The following is an 18,857-nucleotide window of genomic DNA, read 5'->3' on the forward strand; positions in this document are numbered from 1 at the left end:
TGACTATCTCGGTGGTTTTTTCCTTAGATAGCATCAGTAGAGAGCGAGCGAGGTGGAAAGCAAAGCAATAACACACAGCAGGCTTTGTCCTTTACTGCAGTCAAGTAGAAGTAATCTGAATCCATTCATCTCCATCTTTAACTCCGCTGGCTTTAAAACCGTCATCCCATCCAAACCAACTATAGCATTGCGTTTCCATCTTTTTTGTTTCCCCATTTTCATCAGTTCAGGGTGACATTTTGGCTCAGTCAGCATTGTGTTCTCACCGCCTGTAATTAGTTGTTTGTTTTATTCCTGTTCTGCCAGTATTCACAAAACGTTTTATGAGTAGTGTTGGTTTGTGAGCCAGCTGCTGCTGGAGTCACTCCATCTCCTGTTTTTGTGTAGAAAAAAAAAGCTTCATATCGCTAATGAGTGTGGTTCGATTTGGCTCCGCAGTTTAACAGCTCTCTCCTCGATTCACGGTAGCAGTAAATTTATTTGTAGTACACACCGAGTCAGACAAATTGAAACGTTTCATCCCACTTCTGTTTGGCAAAATAAGATTATATTCTGTTTTTCCATTTCCATTTAAGATCTCTTTGTAGTTGGGCTTATGGGTCACACACTGCCCACATGAGCTCATAGTGTGTGTTGTGTGTGTGTGTGTGTGTGTGTGTGTGTGTGTTGTCTGTTTAAAATCTACTCTCCTCTATTTTGCTCTTATTGATAAGCCTCTGTCCTCAGAGGTATTCTCAGCCTGCTGCTGCAGTGCTTGGCTCTTTTTTTTCCCCTCCATGTTCCTTATTGTGAGCCTGGTCGATGCAGCAGTGCAGATTAGATCTTGGCTGCATTCTTTGGTTGTTCATCTTTTTTTCTTTGTGTTCGTCTCTCTTTAGAGGATAATTAGTCTACCCTGAAAATCCTAGATAATTCTGTTTATAGAGTGGCAGGTGACCTTTCCACCCAAACTCTATACGTGTTAATGTGACAGAAGCAGAGGCTGGCACGTGTGTACAGTCCGTCTCGTTACATAAAGAGTTGCCATTTCTGCAGTTATCATGCAGAAGTTATCTGCAAGGAGGTAAAAGTGATCAAGTCTAATATTTGAATCCGTATCATGAATGCAGTGCATTTAAAAACAAAAATAAACAAAACATGTATTTGTGTTCCTCTGAAGTCATCCTGCTGCTGTGATTATCTCCTCCATCATCAGTGCAGGTGAGTCATGCACATCCAGGCCATGAATTGACCTCCTGCCTGTTTCACTGATGAGCTGGAACAGCGTGGATTGTGGACACTTCACACTTACTTTTCTTTTTTATTTGTCAGCACAAAAACATTAATCTTGTACAAGAACGCCTCGTCCCAGATTTAGCTGCTAGCTCATTTCCACCTGCAGTCCCTGGGTGAACAGTCATAACATTAAAAGAGCTATAAACTACAATAACAGAGGTACAAGATACTAATAAATTCATATAATTTAATAAAAACCGCCCCGTCTCACACAGTATTAGGTACTCAGAGTATTAAATACGATACAAAACGCGTCTCTTCCAAACTTAATTCAAAGCTTTGCTCCAGGTTTGTTGTTTTTTGTTGAGTTTTTTTTAAAGCTAGTGTCTTGTGTTGTCTAGCGTTTCGATTCTTGTTGCTGTATCTTTGTTCAGTTTGATACTTTTATCTCTGTTCTCTCCAGAGTGGAAGTGATGTTTTGTCGAGTTCTTCAAAGGATGCGGTCGATTTCTGTGGGTGACCTGTCCTGCCTTGATTTTGAATTCCAACACTTTCTTTTCAACCTTAAAGCTTTCCACTCTGCTGTACCTGTCCTCATAGCCTCTCCTCTGTTTCTGTTTATTGGCTTTTGTATTCTGGTGTTCATGTTACCTTGGAGTCAACTGCAGTCTCCACAGATGAAATCCAGCCTAAACTAATGGCCCAGCACTGCTGTGTGTGAACAATTCATAGAAAGGGACGCAGCTGGACTTGACTTATGCCTGTCAGTCAGTCAGCAGCTCGCTTTTGTAACATGAAAATGAAGGCAGCAAAGCTGTTACTGTGAAAGACTAAAATACACATGGAGGTGATGAAAGGTGATAAGGGCTCCTTCATTCCACACTTTGATTTTAAATCCAAATAGCTTGAATTAATCTTACTGTAAATACAGACGTATTCCCAAGTAATTCTCTCTCTCTCTCTCTCTCTCTCTCTCTCTCTCTCTCTCTCTCTCTCCCCTCCCTGGTGTCCAATGACACCATCTATACAGTATAGATAGATACAGTAAATCCATGCAGTAGTCCTCATGTCCTTCAAAAACCAATTACACATTGCACCAGCATGGAGGCAAGAGATCTGGGGAGGGACGTCTGTGAATAGATTGTCGATGCCGCAACAAATCAAAGTAAATAACATGATGGACAAATCTGAGGTATCTGCACAAAATGTGAAATTTTTTTTTCTTATTTCTGGAGTTGTTTATATAGATCATAATCTCCTTATGGTTTACTTCCCAAGCACAAATTTGGTCCTTGGCAAGGCAGCCCTGTTCAAAAACTGACTGGTTCAGTACAAACAGGTTCTGTAGGTACAGAACATGTGGAAACTTGGGAGAAACACTTTAGCGGTGCTGGTGGTCTGAGCTGAGTGACTGGTTTGCACTGCCCCATGTATTTGTGCTGGGGTTTTTTTGTTTTGTTTTGTTTTTCTCCAAAGCACTGTGGAAAAATCCAGAAGCACTAAGTCTGAACAAGACACTCCAGTCACTGCTGAAAAAGCCACCAGCCTCTTCAGTTTTCACTCTGTCTCAGTGCCAGGTCTTGGATCAGAGCGGGACTGCTGAAATATATGATGATGCACTTAAAGTGGGTGTTACATGCTTACCATACAAGTATCCTGAAGTAGGTTTTGTCACAGGAAGGTATGATTTAGAAATATCTAGGCTTGTTAAAGACTCAAGGCGATGATTTTTAAATCCACAGTTGTAAAGCCCAAACCGTTTAAGACCGAATTAATTCAATTATATTTACTTATCAGTTTTATTTGTATGGCACCAAATCACAACAGCAGTCACTTCAAAATCCTTTATATTTTAAGGTAAAGGCTCTACAATAATGTAGAGAAAACCCCAACAATCAGACGACCTCCTATGAGCAAGCACTTCATGATAGTGGGAAGGAAAACATCAAAACAGAAAGCAACAATAGCAGATCTCTGACAAAGTAATTATTTTTGATAAAGTTTTAATTATGCTGCAATTTAAAGCAAAAACTTACAGCACCATTATTATTTTCATCTCAGTAATGTCCAGTTGTAAATGACCCACGGCAGACCCGATGACAGTTCAATGCTTTTCAGCATCTCTTTATTTTTACGGTCGCTGTCACCAATAAGAACAACCACAGACAGGCAGCACAGCTTTTTATGCCAGCGAGGCGTGATTGCATAGGCCGTGCAGGTGCGTCCATCTCCCCTGCAGCAGCACCGCAGACAATGCCCCGCCACACCAGTATTTTATGAGCAGATTTCCAGTGACTTTTGCAGATTAATTATTAATTACAGTAATATTGTGGCACAGTGGGAAAATGAGTATTGGTAGAGTTTCCCTTCTCTTCAGATTCAAGGTTCTGTTCTTGTGGATACAGATATTTATCAGCCGTGGTTAATGATATTTCAGCCAGAACTAAAACTGGTAAAAGAAGGTTTAAATTTCCATTTGCAGCTATCATTTATAGGGCCTTGGCTGCTTTTATGAGATCTCCCTGCTCTTCCTTGCAAACATCGAAAACCAGAGGAAGCTTAGCATAGCAACACTGAAACCCACTGCATAGAGAAGGCAGTCAGTGACTACAGATGTGTCATTAAGTCAGAAGACTGCCTGAGAGGACCAGCTGTGGGAGAGATGGGTTCCAAAGCAGCTTGCAGATGCAGCAATTTTAGGCAGTGTAAAGAAGTTTAAAAAGGAAAAAAAAGCATGCCCTATGAGTAGGACATTTAGATGCATTGGTGGGTGTTGAGATACTGGTATCAGCTGAATTTTAAGCGTTAGCGTTAAAGGCTGTAAAGACATGCACATACATACTTAATCAAAGACATTACAGAGCTCCAACAGAACTGGATGAGCAAATCTTGTAGCAGCATGAAATATGTTGTTGGGCCCATGTTGTGATTCTTCGTGTTTTCACAGGAGGGCGCCAGATGAGCATAAATAATGCGGTTGGAGAATAGTAAATTTTGTATGAGACCACCTACTGGTAAGTGTCCTGAGTGAGTCCCAGCAGGGGATTTTACAATGAAGCTGTCCTATTTGGAAGTTAGAAATTTGCATTTTCTCAGCCAGTGAGTTATTCATGTTTTCAAGAAGCTCAGAACTCGACCCCCACTGCTTCACAAACAGAGCTAGATGCTGTAGGGAGATGGATACATGCTTCTCAGTAGCTAAGAGTCACATGAGAGTGATTTGATCACTATATTATTTGTTATGCCCCCTGCACCTTCATTGGCCTTGCAGTGACAGTGCATAGGTCTATGGGCTTCATTGTCTGAATTGTCCACACCTTCTCAGGTATGCCCGGGGAGGCATGCATTGTTATCACTCTACTGCTAGACCTCTCATGACTGCTTATTCTTTTCTACTTTCGCCTCTAAAGGTATTTATTCAGTGAAATAAAAGCCTTTTCCCCCAAGTTGTAGCATTTTACAGAAACAGAAAAGCTCTGCATGGCAAACTTTGAGCAAATAAAACGATATTCAGGGCTCGTGTTGCATGATATCATTTACAAAGAAGACATAAATATCAGAGGATTTACCCATATTGACAATCTGTCACACAAATGATTAAGCTTGTGACTAAGCACTGAGGAGATGGCTCCATTTTAAAGAGTTGTAATCTCCGTCTGCTATAGGCTTATTAGGTATTACAGCACACAGGAAAGTCCCCTCTGGTTTACTGGCATAGTAAATAGACGATTTACTTCACTGCTTGGGCGATTTGAGGAGAGCAAACAATGGGCGAGAGCTGACTCGCTCTGGTCTTCTCTTGCACCCAGTGCTGATGAGTGACAGCTGCTGGCAGGGGGTGGTAGGAGCCGGCACTCTCTCACTGCCCGTGCTCATTTTGTGTTTGTGCACAGTGAGGCAGTACTCCCCGGTCCAAGGCCTTCTGGTCTGTACCCAGAGGGAAATTCTGCTGCTCACAATACTCTTCTTTGTCTCCTTACACATAAATCATCATCTAATTCGAGGATTATTGAATTTTGATCTGTATCGCGCAACAAATTACCCTGTCCAGTTTGAGAATAGCAGGGGAAATACACACAAGAAGGTCAGGAGGACACGGAGACTCATGGATGCACCGAGCTGAGGGCTCTGAGACAAATTCCTGCTTGTGATGATGTGCAGAAGCCGGTCAAGCTCTCCTTTGGATCCGTTATCTCAAGAGCTGATTGTTTGAGGCAATACAATTTAAGATCTTATATTGGAGGGCAGGAGGAAGGCTGTTATCAGGAGCCAAAAAGAGAAAGTGGTTAGAGTCTTATTTGATTTTAAACTGACCTCTGTTAGGAGAACCAGGCCCCTGCTCTTGCCTTGGCATTTGAAGTTGGCTAAACCCCTGAGGGCTTAGTGTTTTTTTTTTGTTGCTTTTTTGTTTTGACAAGTGCATATTACTTCACCCCCTAAGTAGAAGCTTGTCATGGCTTATTTAATATGTACACAAGTACAAAAATGGATCACTGCTTTGCTTTGTTTAAGACCCGTCTTTAATATATACATTACTATGTCGTGCTGGTGGAGCCAGCTGTGTGCAAAACAATAGACACAGATGCTGTGCTAATCAATAGGAACCACATCCAATTAATCAATGTAATTACTTCCTTCAAGCTTCAAGGACTGCGGGGTCACACTGCAAACAGTATATCTAATAAATGTGGCCGTATCGCACGAGTGTGCAGAGAACGAGTCCTGGAGTGCGAGAAACTCTTGACGAGATTTCTGACGTGCAGGAAATATCAGCATGCACGTGAGCGTGTTTGTGCCTTTTTGTGCGATCAAGTAGCGATAAGAAGGATAAATGAGTGTGTGCATGTAGCATGGATACATTATCCGGTGCAGAGCTGACAGTCCGGCCATGGTCCATTACACAAAAACCATTACCAAGTCTGTGCTTATACAGCTATCAGATGTTGCTATCGCACAGATGTGCGGGTATCACACACACTCAGTCGCATCCTTCCTCACAGGCTCTATTTAATTATATGCACATACACAGTGATGCAAAGGGCTGAAAGAGACAACAGCCTTCCTTTTGTACACATCCACTAAAGGCAGTGAAGCACGAGAGAGAGAACAAATCTGAAGTGAAACACAATTCACAGAAACGGTCATTCAAACACTGTTACATGATCTGGTTTAATGTAATCTGTTCTGAGTGATCTCACACTGCTGCTAGGTGTGCAACAAATAGGCAGTTTAAAGAGAAATGCACACACACACACTTGTCTGACCCACCTTGAGAATCCATTAGGATTATATTGTATTTTCAGCAGCTTTAATTTCTTTTGGCGCTGTAATGTATATGTATAGGAAGCCTTTTCTGCAGATTCCAGCAGTTTTTCAGATGTTATAACTGAATCTTCAACCACGTCACCATGGCAACCAAGCATTTCCATCTCCTATGTAGACTGTTGCAACCAACTTCATTATGCAGCAGCCTACAATGGAACGAGTACGGGTAGGTAGATAGGTAGGTGGGGGCGCTGCAGCTGGTTGAATTTAAATGATAGTTCTGAACCCCCTAAAATTAGAAAACGTATTTGTGATCAGTTTTTACAGAATGATTTAAAGAAGTGAATACACACACGGCTACTTAATTTGGTACGTCTTGCTAGAACTGGGTTGCCTAGATTCAACGAGCTCCTGAAAACACTCCTCGACGGATTTCGGTCAGCAGGTCTGCACAGCCATGATGAGAATCTCCCGTTCCACCACATCCCAAAGGTGCTCTATTGGATTGAGATCTGGCGTCTGTGGAGGCCATTAGAGTACAGTGAACTCACTGTCATGTTCAAGAAACCAGTTTTGGATGATTTAAGCTTTGCGACGTATTATTCTTGCAGAAGCAGCCATCAGAAGATGAGTACACTGTGGTCTTAAAGGGATATACATGGTCAGCACTGCAACCTAAGAAATGACCAGCAAATAGCTGCATAAGCATAAATGGAACACAACAATGTTTGGGGGGAACATTAACATGACGGAAGTGCTGCGGAAGGGATAGAAACCAAACCTAAGTCGGACTATACTGAGACATGCTTAAAAGAGAGGAGGATTCATCAGTATTTGAAGGGGTTGTGAAGGAGAAAAAGATGCAATGTAAAGCTGTTTGATCAAATTACTCTTTCCCCAAAAACACTTATGTTGTGTTTTTGGGTTGTTGTGTTTTTTTTGACTTTTCTTTTTGCTGGTGTTTTCTTAGTGCAGTGTATTTACCTTAACAGAGCCACTGTACTAAAATTGTCCCAATAAAATATCGCCCACACCATGAGACATACTAAAGCCAGCCTAAACGTTTGATACAGTGCAGGATGAATTGATGTTTTCATGTTAACACCACATTCTGAATAGCACAGCAGAAATCAAGACTTGTGTGGTCCAGCTTCGGTGAGCCTGCTGCTAGCTGGCAGGAGTGGCACCTGGTGTGGTCTGTTGCTATAGCCCATCTGCTTCAAGGTTGTGCATTCAGAGTGGATCTGCCTATCTTGGTTGTAACGAGTGGTCACTTAAGTTACTGTTGCCTTCCAATCAGCACAAAGCAGTCTGGGTGTTCTTGTGAATGGACTGGTACTTATATAGTGCTTTTCTACAATAACGGTGAATTCAAAGTGGGTGTTTTTGTAATGCCTAGGGCTTTATCTAATATTCACTTTGAACTTCAGCAGGTCGTCTTGACCATGGCAACGTGCCTAAATGCATTGAGTTTCTGCCATCTGATCGGCTGATTAGATATTTGCATCAACAAGCTGCTGGACATATGTACCTATTAAAGTGAGAGTATATGGACAAACTAGGCGCACTAGCCGATAGCTACTGCTACCAGTGCTAGTTTTGGGTCCATAGGGTGCACAGGTATAACACAGAGACACACACACACCTGGAAATTAACATTAATTCTCAGAGGGGCTACTCTGAGTCTTTTAAAACACTCCAACAAAGAAACAGAACTGCTGCCTTTGGCAATTCAATGCTGGCCTTACTTTTTAGCTCTGGAGTCCACAAATAACTAAGAGCACACATCAGTATTCCAAAAAGGCAGTGTTTGCCATGTTCGTTATTGTCTTTGTAGAGTGTTGTAATGTATAAGCCAAAAGTAAAACTGATAAATAACCCAGATTTAACCTGAGGGAGCACAAATGTCACAGACCACACTGCTACCATGGCTACAACAATGAAGGCTGTCCTAATTCACAAAGCCTTAGCCTGCTTTTTGAGAACAACTGATAATGGCTTCTTTAACGTTGGCCATTAAATCATTTTGACATGCATAAAACATGACGCGCATCCAAAATGACTGGAAGACAAGCTTCACAAGCTACTGAACAGGGCTGATCTCTCCCCTTTTGCTTCTCTGCAGCACAAACTCATCGACTATGTCCTCAGATCACAGGACAATGGACTGGTGAGAGTTACTGCAACCACTGCTCAAGCGCTGAGTGTATGTGTGTGTGTGTGTGTGTATTCACTCAGTTTCTCACGGTCCTTAAGAAGAAAAGAGGCCTTGTCTGGTTCCATTAGTGACCTGAGGAGCGGCAGCACTCGGTCCTGGCTGACTGGAGGACAGCGCTTATTAGACATCAGTTTAGTCAGGAGTAGGATGTTTAGTTAGAGAGGAAAGTAACAAAAAAGGAGATTAATGGAAGTATAATAAGGCTATGAGCTGTCAGCTGTTTCAACCTGTCGGCAGCCACATTCCTTTGTGTCCGTCTTTGGGACTAAGTATTATATTACCCTTCAAATCACTTTCACTCATGTCTGTCACTCATGAAGCTACAGCCAGAAGTTGCAGCTGACTTTGGTTTGCACAGCACAATGACAGGCGGGGAAGAGGGAGCCCACCTTTACTCAATGTTCAAAAAGAAAAAAAAGAGAACATTTTTCTTAAAATTCTTAGTTATCCAGCAGTGATTTCCCACCTTAAAACCAAAAATTCACTTTTTAACGGTTCCTTTTCTCTACAGATTAAAGTGGACCTTGCTCACTGAGAGCAAGTATCCTTAATATGGCCATCTTGGGCACATAGCTCTCACTATAAACACAAGCTCCACCCACCTGATATTCAAACCTTCTGCTTGCAAGGGCCATCCAATCAGAACTTGAAAGCTTCAGTTCATCCATGGTGGTTCAGACGGTGAATGAACTGAAGGGCAGCATGAAATCCTCGTGTAAGATAAATATGGATTATTTCAATCTGTGAATCATGCAATGCTGCCGTGCAGAGCTGTAAATGACCATAATAGCTTTGCTTTAAACAAGCAAGACATAACATTTTATTTAGTTGCATATAAAGGTGTTTTTCACTCTTCGTCTGCAGCACTACACCACCAATCTCCTGACTGTTACATATATAGCCAGCAGATATGAGAGCCGTAATGATCTTCCCAGATAAATGCTGGTGAGGACAATCCAATATGTCAGCATAACTGCTCTAAATCGGCTCGCTTGAAGGGTTTTTTACAGTGGTTTAAGAACATCCAGGGAAACGTGTTTAACCCATTTAAATCCAGCTGATGAAAAAGCACAGCAACGAAGCCGACAAGTATGAGCCAGAATGATAATAACAGAAGAAAGAGAACGCAGCTTTGCTTGGGGTTAAGCATAAAAGATCAGCTGAAGGACTGAAAATGTCTGAAAAGAAATGATTCAAAAAATGTGATAAAAAGAAAACCACAATCACTACCCAGAAATCATGAGCAGGTGTAATATTATATTACTTTATTTATCTTTTGTACAATGTAATTACAATACAAATATGTTGGTTTAAATACAAAAATTCTGTAAATAAAGATTAAAAATAAACTCCACTGGTTTTGCTTTGTTACCATCACTAAACTATGGTTTTACAATCAAGTTTATGAGGTCATTTAGTTTGCTTTAACGCGGAACACAATTAACCTACATTTACCATTTTTGGGGGGAGCGTGCAAACAAGAGTTGAGGGCAAAAAAAAAAAGATTTTAAACAAAATAAAAGCATCGATCTCATGAGGGAATCTGATTTGTTTTTGTAGAGAGAGGGAGCGGATTGGATTTTTTTTTCTGTGGGGAAGATATATCAATTCATCAGAAAACAAAGGGGTAAAACCTGGGAGGAGCCGAGGTGGTGTAAATTAGGCCAGTGGCATGTAAATTTAGGTTCTCTAAAAAACCGGCCACAGGAAGAGACCAAACAAGCTAATTAAGCTGTAGGGAGTTAATGAGCAGGAAATCTAATCAGTGGCAGTCCATATATCCAAACACAATTCAGTTCCTAAGGAACATAGCAGGAGCATGTGTGGTCAGACTGTAGTTTAAATAACATAGAGAAGTAACCCATGGAAAAGCCCTTCATTACACAAGCCTGCTTGAACTTTTAGTAAGGTTGCATCTTTTGGACAAACACTGAAGGCTCTGCTGACAGTACTGGAGTTTTAACTATATAAGGAGTTGCGCACAGTTTGAGAAAAACCTTGTTTATGAGGCTGCAGTTACAATAATAAGCAACATTGTTTTCATAAATTCACATGATTAAAAAGTGTTGTTTTCTTGAGGTTTTAAGAGATGAGGAATAGGATGCTGAAATGAAAGCGGCTTGGCCTTGAGGAACACAAAGATGGCAGACAGTGCTCGTGTCGTGGGTGATGAATGTGTCTTTGTTCGATGTGTTTTCACGCAAACTGCCTCTCGCTTTTTTCTTGGGTTGTTTTTTTCTTCTTTTTTTTTTTACCCACATCTGATTTTCCTTCCTTCAGACTTCCTCCTTCCCATTCTTTAAAAGTTACACTGTAGCAACATCCTCTCACATACAGCTTATCCTTCATCTTTCCTCTCCGCTGTTTTTTTCCCCCTCTGGTAATCAACTGAATCTTTGTTGTCCCTAATATTTCGACATCAGAAACCCTTCCAGTTTTCTTTTGCTTTTTTTTTTTTCAGCCCACATGCCTGAATCGATATCTGCTCGTGTTTCTCTCCTACAGTCCAGAAATCAGTTGTGAGTGTAGCCCTGCTGCGTCACAGCAGTGCAGTAGAGGTGAATACACAATCATACTGTACATGATGAGACTTTACCCTGTGTTTGAACACATAAAAGGACTTCTGAATGTTAGAATGTAGTGCATCTTTTTCCCCCAACCAGTTGCACAGTGTTGCAGAGTTTTACTTTTTTAAATCCACTGAGTTATTAAAGTTCCTTGGGTTTGTCCGGTGAAGATGGAGTCCAAAGGACTGTTGTGCTGTATTGTCCAGAGTGTCTGTGTGCTGGATATCCTGAAGACATTTTTCAAGTCCCAGTGCCCTTTAAATTAGGCATTAGCAACAGAAATGGGCGACAATGCCAAAGTGAAGCCGTACAGACTCAGCTGGCCTCGGCAGCAGCAGTGGAGCATATTTATTTGACGGCTAACGGGTGGAAGAAACATGCCGCTATATACACTTGTCTCACATGTCACATTACTGTATGCCCTGGTTATTTGGTTCCTGTTACATGATTCAATTTCCCACAGTGCTTACCTTCAACTGTTTACAACCTGCTACCTGTAGTTTCCCTACTCTTTATGATTCAACAAAAATAAATATAGGGGATAGAAATAAAAAAACAACATGCTCCTGAAACACTGCTTTAAGATTTAGATCTTTAAGTACATATAACCTGTTAAAATAAAAAATAAAATACAATAAATAAAATACTTTTGGCCATAAATCTCTACTATTGGTCAGTAACTCCTTTTGGATTCGTAGGGTTGAGTCTCACGTCATTGACTAGTCCTTTCGGGTGTCTGAACTTCTGCTGTGCTTTGCTAAGATCAGCATCAGTCTGTTCATCGGTCAACAGGTCACTGCTCTGCTTCTCCTCGTATCTTGTCACATTACCACATTTGCTAAAGTCTCCACCAAAATCAAGTAAAACTGCCAAGAAACATCTCATGGGATTGGAATGCATCTGAGTGGAGTCCCCTTTTCAAAGAAAAAAAGTACTAAACTGCATTTCACCCCCTCAACACTGTACTTGGAGGGGGCACGTGCAGTACATCTGGGGACTTCCAGCAGGTAAAGTAAAGCCAGAAGTGAGAGAGAAAGCAGGGAGGAGAGGCAGGTAGCAGGTGGAGTGAAAGGATTTAGTCCATCAAGTCTAGAGAGCTAGAGACCTGATCCTCAGATTACAGTCCAGCAAGCTGCTAAGTTACTCTGTGTTTCATTGGAGCATGAAGAAAGCAAAATCATTGTAGGCTCCTATGAGGGCATTCAGCAAGTTGCTAGGCTGCCACAGGTTGGATCCTAGGCTAAATGTAAGGACCTGCATCCCATTCTAAGCAAAGATGCTGGAGTTAGTGCCTGGCTTCCCGAGGCTTTAACTCCAGAATGAGTGCTACAGCTTTGGGAGGCCAAGTCTGTCTTAGAGCTCAATCTCAAAAGTCTTTTGCAGATTGTTGGAAAATGGGTTGGCTGTCGCAGCTGATGCCTTGTTCCCAGGCTGCTGAGCTGCTGGTTTTGTCTCCAAGGCTGCCCACTTGGCCTCAAAACGGTCATCCTCTTGGGAATCAACCACCGGAGCTGTTAGCTGGCTGCCCTCTGGCGGCCAGCTGCTACTAGTGCCACAATTTCCACTAGTGCTGGAGGTCCCGTTTTGGAGGGCCACTGTGGTGCTGCTGTGCGGTGCAAGGCCATTAATGGCTGTTGATAATGGTGGAGTGGATGAAAATGGAGGTGTTGAAAAACCTGCAGAGTGGCCAACTGCACTAGGTGGGCCTTGATAGGAATGGGCTTGCCCGACTGCTCCAAGGGTCCCCACCTTGGGTCCTCCTCCTCCGGCCGAGCCCATAGTGCTGCCTGTGCCCGACGAGCCTGTGGCAGTGCAGAAGACGTTGGCCACCATTTGCGATGGTGTGATCCCTACCACAGGCACACTGGCATTGGGATAGGTCATACTGCTTGCTAGACCTGGCATGTAGGTCTGCATGGGCACAAAAGCAGGTTGGACAGGCTGACTGGCAAACATTCCCACAGGGGCTGGAGTGTTATCAAAAGCCAAAGGGAACGGTTGCATGGAGCTTGGAAGTGAGCCTGGAGGTCCGGGGAGGGAGGGCTGGATCATGGGGGCTCCAGACATGCTTGGCCCTGACATGGTGGGTATGGACATGGACGGAAGAGACATAGGGGGACCTGAAACTGGAGGTCCAGGTATTAGAGGAACTGATGATATCGACATTGGTGGGAGGGGCATCGGAGCCTGACCTGAAAGAGCAGAGGGGCCGGAAATAAGAGGTTTGGATACAGTGGACACTGGGGCAGCTGACATGGCTGCCTGACTGGACATCTGATGACTGGAGATGGAGGGAGGTCCGGGGATGGTGGGGATGGTGGGGCCGGGAGGAGGCGTCTGTTGGGCCTTCACAGCCTTGGAGACCTCCTCCAACCATCTCTCAGCCTCGGATGGCGTGCGTTTGTGGCCACTTTGCATTTGCATCGCCACAGAAACCGGAGGAGGAGAGTGGAGAGGAGCTTCCGTCTGTACCCATGAGGAGGTGGCTAGAAGTGATGGAGTAAAAGTTTTACTTAAACTTGTCCACCACTTGTTATAATTCAAAGTTAATATTGATCTATTATAGTCTTATCTTACCTTGCATCGGCGCAGGTGGTGGAGGCAGAACAGGGGGCACGGTGCAGGTTGGCGGGCCATTTGCAGACATAGACGGGTTGGAGAAGAGCTCGTCTGATGGTTTGGTGAACGAGGTGTTGATCTGGCTACACAGAGCATTTATACTGCTGTCTCCCTCACCAGGCAATCCCATATCCATCTCTGGTATTTGCAAGATAAGGACACACGAGAGGGAGGTGGGGAAAGAGAGAGAAAGAAATGAGAAGAAAAGAAGAGATGGAATACACAATTGTTTAACAGACCTAGTTAGCATCAAAAGCATAAAACTAGAGCATTTGAATACTTTGATGCTCACCACTGTTTGACCTAAAAAGCAACAAAACACAAGTTTCTTATACCAACCAAGGGTTAAACCACTGACTGCAGATATAAATAGATAAAATTCCTTGCTCATATTCTCCTGAGCCTCCCTCACAAGCTCAAAGAAATAATACTTGTGTTTTTTCCTCGTCCTTCCTGTTAGAGTTCTTTAATATTGTACTTTCATAATATGAATATATAGACAGATTCAAGAATACAAGGGTGGGATTCAAGTAAAATAAAAAGAAATACATGTTTATAACAAATGGGCCCATTGTGTAGCAAATCGCACTGGTGTGCCATTCAAATCCATTCTTCTAATACATGTACATCTCTCTTAACTGTCTGCATTGTATGGCTACAAGCCTTGAATTATACTGGAGGGCGCAGAGGGCGCTGGAGGCATGTGTAAGGTCTCCCTTCAAAGATTTCTCTGTCCTTTGTTCCACAAAGACCTTTTTTTCCCCCTGCTCTTGTCAGTGCCTCTCAGAGTTCAGAGGTACTTTAAGCACTTCACATGTGTGCCTATACTCTGTGTGTTTTCCTCAGTGCAGTGGCAGGTTCAAGGGCTGGTAGAATAGTAGCTGAAGGCTAAACAGGACAGCTGATTGACCGCATAAATCAATACGCACATTGTACAGGGAGTCACAAGGGAGAAGGCAGGCAGATGAATTGGCTGAGACCATTTAGGTTTTATCTGTGTGTGTGTGTGTGTGTGTGTGTGTGTGTGTGTGTGTGTGTGTGTGTGTTTGTGTTTGTACCTGTCTATATATCTATGTGGGGACTAGTTTGTGTCTCCAAGACCACTGAAATGAGGACACTTTGGGAAATTGAGGACCTTTTAGCTGGTCCACACTTTTTACTTCATGACACGCCTTCAAAAAGCTTTAAAGCTTCAAACAACAACATATCCACCACCCTGGATACGGTAACAGTCACTGGCGAATGGGAAATGGAAATACAAGGATGGACTATATAGTGAATGAGAGTGGCTGTTGTGGTTTAGTATTCCAGTCATATAAAAAACTCTCTCTCATCTCTTCTAATGACTGTAATCAGCCTTGCTACTGAGCACTCTGATCCTGTGGCACCACAGAGAATGGGTGGGGGGTGGGGGGCTGTGTATTTCTTTTTATGCAACCTGCCTGGGCTAAATCAGTTATGTTTAATTGCCCTTAAAAAAAGCCAAGAGCTCCCAAAGTTGCACAGGCAGCAGCTGTCAGCATTGTCACTTATCGCAATAATAACAGCACTTCACATAACTGCTTCTTTTTTTTCCTTGTCAAGTATTCAGTGGAAGGTAAGCATTAAAATGAAAAAAGCAGGATTACACCTGCTCCACCATGAAAACATGAATGTAAATTCACCTAAGATCTGCTGATGATTTATTCTGTAATATGATTACTCAGACGTGTACAGTCAGGGGTCAGTGATGCCACGCTCAAGCCAAATGGAAAATGTAATAACCCTCCAACAAACAACCATGACGCAAGTGGAATACAGCCCTGTGTGCAGATAGTTTGTAGAGGCAGCAGTCATGTTCTTTGACTTCTTTGGAATAACAAATAATTATTTAGAAATTTGGGATTTGCAGTACCTTAAAAAAAAAGGTACTCTTGAACAGTGATATCCTGCCTGATTTTCATGTGAGTATCTGAGAGGCATTTTGATGCTATGTGTAAATTAAGTGTGGTTAAATCATCTAAAGATAAATGAAGTGTGAATGAAGTTAGTCAACCATCATTGCCTAATATTAGTCTTTAGCATCTACATGTTAATATCATAAATCCCTCTGCTATAAACATAGCTTATTGTCTATTACCACTAGTAAATATTTATTTTGTTGTCAGTTTTTTCAATTTTGTAACCTTAACTGCCTGTGAAACCTCCATCCTGCTACTGATCCATTAGTAAGTATATTAGTAGTGTTAGCTTTAATACTGATTTAATGAAAACTAATGGTGAAACTAATTCATGTTATTCCACATCATACAGAAAATAGCTTAAATAAGATATAGTTAACTTTCTATGTACCCTAAAGCATTAGTGTACTTTTGGATCTTCCCCTTTCACACAAAAGCTCTAAATTAGACACACTTGTTACTATAATTGATGCACTTTCAGTAGTGGTGCAGTCAGTCTAACAATTAATAAGGTGGTACTTAACATGCTGCTCAGCTAATAGGAGACAAAGCAGCAAATAAATGATGGCCATCACTGAATGTCATCTAAATTAATGATATGTTAACATGAAAAATATAGTTTGTGTGACTGCGGAACAATCATTTTGATTACCAAATTACACATCCAACACACATTTAGACATTTCTAAACTTACTAACATATCAAAGCATGTGCTACCTTCTCATATTCTTTATTATTCAGTCACTCAAACCAAATTTATTGCTATGACAAAGCGTGAATTGGGCACAGATATAAACTAGCTTCCTCTGTTGCTTCGAAGAAACAGCCAGGGCTCCTGGGGTAGTTTTTGTCGCCCTACCCCACATTCCAATGTTGTGAACTTCAGCCTCTAACAAAACAGGACTGGGGTCAGGAGGTCAGCAGATGTCAACATTTGTCAGTATAACACCAAAAACGTTTCCACTCACCAGGGTTCTTGGTCTCGAAATCTGTCTTGCGTTGTAGTGTGGATGGCAGATCATTGAGACGGAGTGACAGCTGCCTCTTGAAGGGAGAATTCTTCTGGCTGAGGGCCGGAAATCCTCGGAATGAGCCTTGACGCACCAGCTGCTCAATGGGCGCGTGGCGGCGGGGGATGGCATGAGGCCCGCCTGGTTCTGGTCGCTCCATAGGGGAGGCCGCACCCTCGGGTGGGGAGGCGGTGCCAGGTGGAAGGGCCGGCATGATAGAGGGCTGGTCTGGAAGAAGAAGGGGTTACGGTAATCATTGCTGTTCAGGACAGTTTTTATGTAATGATCATGGTGCTATTGTTGCCTATGCAGCTAAAAACAAAACCTTCTACCTTTCTTTTTCTCCTGCAGCTTGTCCTCTCGCTCACTACTGCTGCCCTGCTGGCTGCAGGAGGAATTGGCGCGGAAGGAACCCTCACGCACAAACGAGGTGCGACTAGCATCAAACGAAGCCGTCACACCACACTCCTTCTCTCTGCGCTGCTTCCTCTCCAGACAAGCAGCAAAGGCACAACCCACTGCATGGCTCAGTCTCTCCCCCTGATGCAAAACCAAATAGAGAGGGGGAAAAAACAGCATTAAAACACATTTGCACACTTTCCCTTGTCCCAAAACATCATAATTTATCATATATATTTTGAAATGCCTTTTTCTGTATTTGTGCATAATAGAGTTTCTTTAGGATTGCAAAGAAACTTTCATATCAGTAAAAGTCAAAGTAAGTTATCCCTCTGAAAGCAAATTATTTCAGATGACATTTTACACTGAGTCGTTAATATTTTCCATCAAATCCCTGGCACACTGGCTGCTTGTCTTAGCTTCTTTCTTATACAAAGACAGCCACGGAAATTACAGAAGAGAGAGTCCAGTTTAAGATGAGCACACAGTTATGGATATTGTATGGCGGAAATGGAGAGAGACACAAATGGGCAGATAACTCCACTGGCTTCTATCTAATCCTTCTCCTAATCCCCCAGGTCTGTGCTGCGTCCTCTTCCATCCACATTAATACTCCAACTCGCAGTCTAACTTGATGAAACCACTGTGGGGTTTAGAACCACATTATACTATGCCAGCACTCGTTCTATCGCAGATGTCTTTAAATTTCAGTTGGCTTATCCCAAGGTCATTCCAGTGACACTATTTTAGCGACAGGTAGAGAAAATTCATAAACAATCATTTAATTGGCTACAGCTGTATTTTGAGACAGCTGTCACAGAATAGGTTGATGTGTTTATGTTTACCTGTATGACAGATTGCAATGCGTGTTAATATATGAAATACAGCTGATGTATTTTCAGCGAAATGTCTGTTTATTCTTATCCAGTGATTTGTTATTTAAAAAAAGAGCTACGAAAACTCCCCTCCAGACATTTTAACAACGTAAATAAATTAAAATTAGAACTGGGATTCAAGTATCTTGTGTAACTTAGTGCTATATGTCTACATAAGAATGCCAATTAAAAAGGAAACATCCAAAACCATTTTAACACACACACACACACACACACACACACACACACACTCATGTAGCCATCTATAGACATTACCTGATGGGGGATACATGTGAAAACCCAAAAGCTGAACACAATCACACTGAAACTGTCATGGTCCCTAACAAAAATCCATACAATATACATACAGATGGCACCTTTACCTAATTCAGCAGTGGAGTTATCCAGTTGTGTCCAGACCTGATTCTCTTGACAATATCCAGAGTGTGTAAATGGCTTTATGATATTGATGAGTCTTTTTTTGTTTAAACCAAACTTTACCAAACACTATTTCACATAAGCAAAAAATATCTGGCATTTTTAGACAGCAGAGATCAAAACTATATTAAAACACTAAACTTGCACTGTGCCTGTTATTACCTGTTGTTGATACAAGTTGCTGAATTATTATGGTCCCTTGTTGCCACTGCTAATCTCTTCTTGTTTTTAAGCCCCTTTAAATTACTGAAAGTAAACCTCAAGATCTTTTTTTGAGGGGGACAAATGGAAGAATTGTTTGCACTGATAT

The 18,857-nt window shown here is 42.1% G+C and overlaps 1 protein-coding gene across 5 annotated transcripts in view; it reads right to left on the minus strand.

The window, feature by feature from the left end:
- Positions 1-9,942: 9,942 nt before the first annotated feature.
- The window catches only part of numbl (NUMB like endocytic adaptor protein), a 62,360-nt gene continuing 53,445 nt past the window's right edge, over positions 9,943-18,857 (minus strand). For all 5 annotated transcript variants that reach the window (XM_031741580.2, XM_039598330.1, XM_039598329.1 and 2 more), the window contains 4 exons: positions 17,168-17,375; positions 16,794-17,063; positions 13,843-14,022; positions 9,943-13,751 (listed from right to left, as the gene is read on the minus strand). In XM_031741580.2, the coding sequence (XP_031597440.1) occupies positions 12,619-13,751; positions 13,843-14,022; positions 16,794-17,063; positions 17,168-17,375 (1,791 nt within the window). In that variant the 3' untranslated portion in view covers positions 9,943-12,618. The remainder of the gene's footprint in view (positions 13,752-13,842; positions 14,023-16,793; positions 17,064-17,167; positions 17,376-18,857) is intronic.

The sequence above is a fragment of the Oreochromis aureus genome, linkage group 14, assembly GCF_013358895.1.
Source record: "Oreochromis aureus strain Israel breed Guangdong linkage group 14, ZZ_aureus, whole genome shotgun sequence".
Lineage (NCBI taxonomy): Eukaryota > Metazoa > Chordata > Actinopteri > Cichliformes > Cichlidae > Oreochromis > Oreochromis aureus.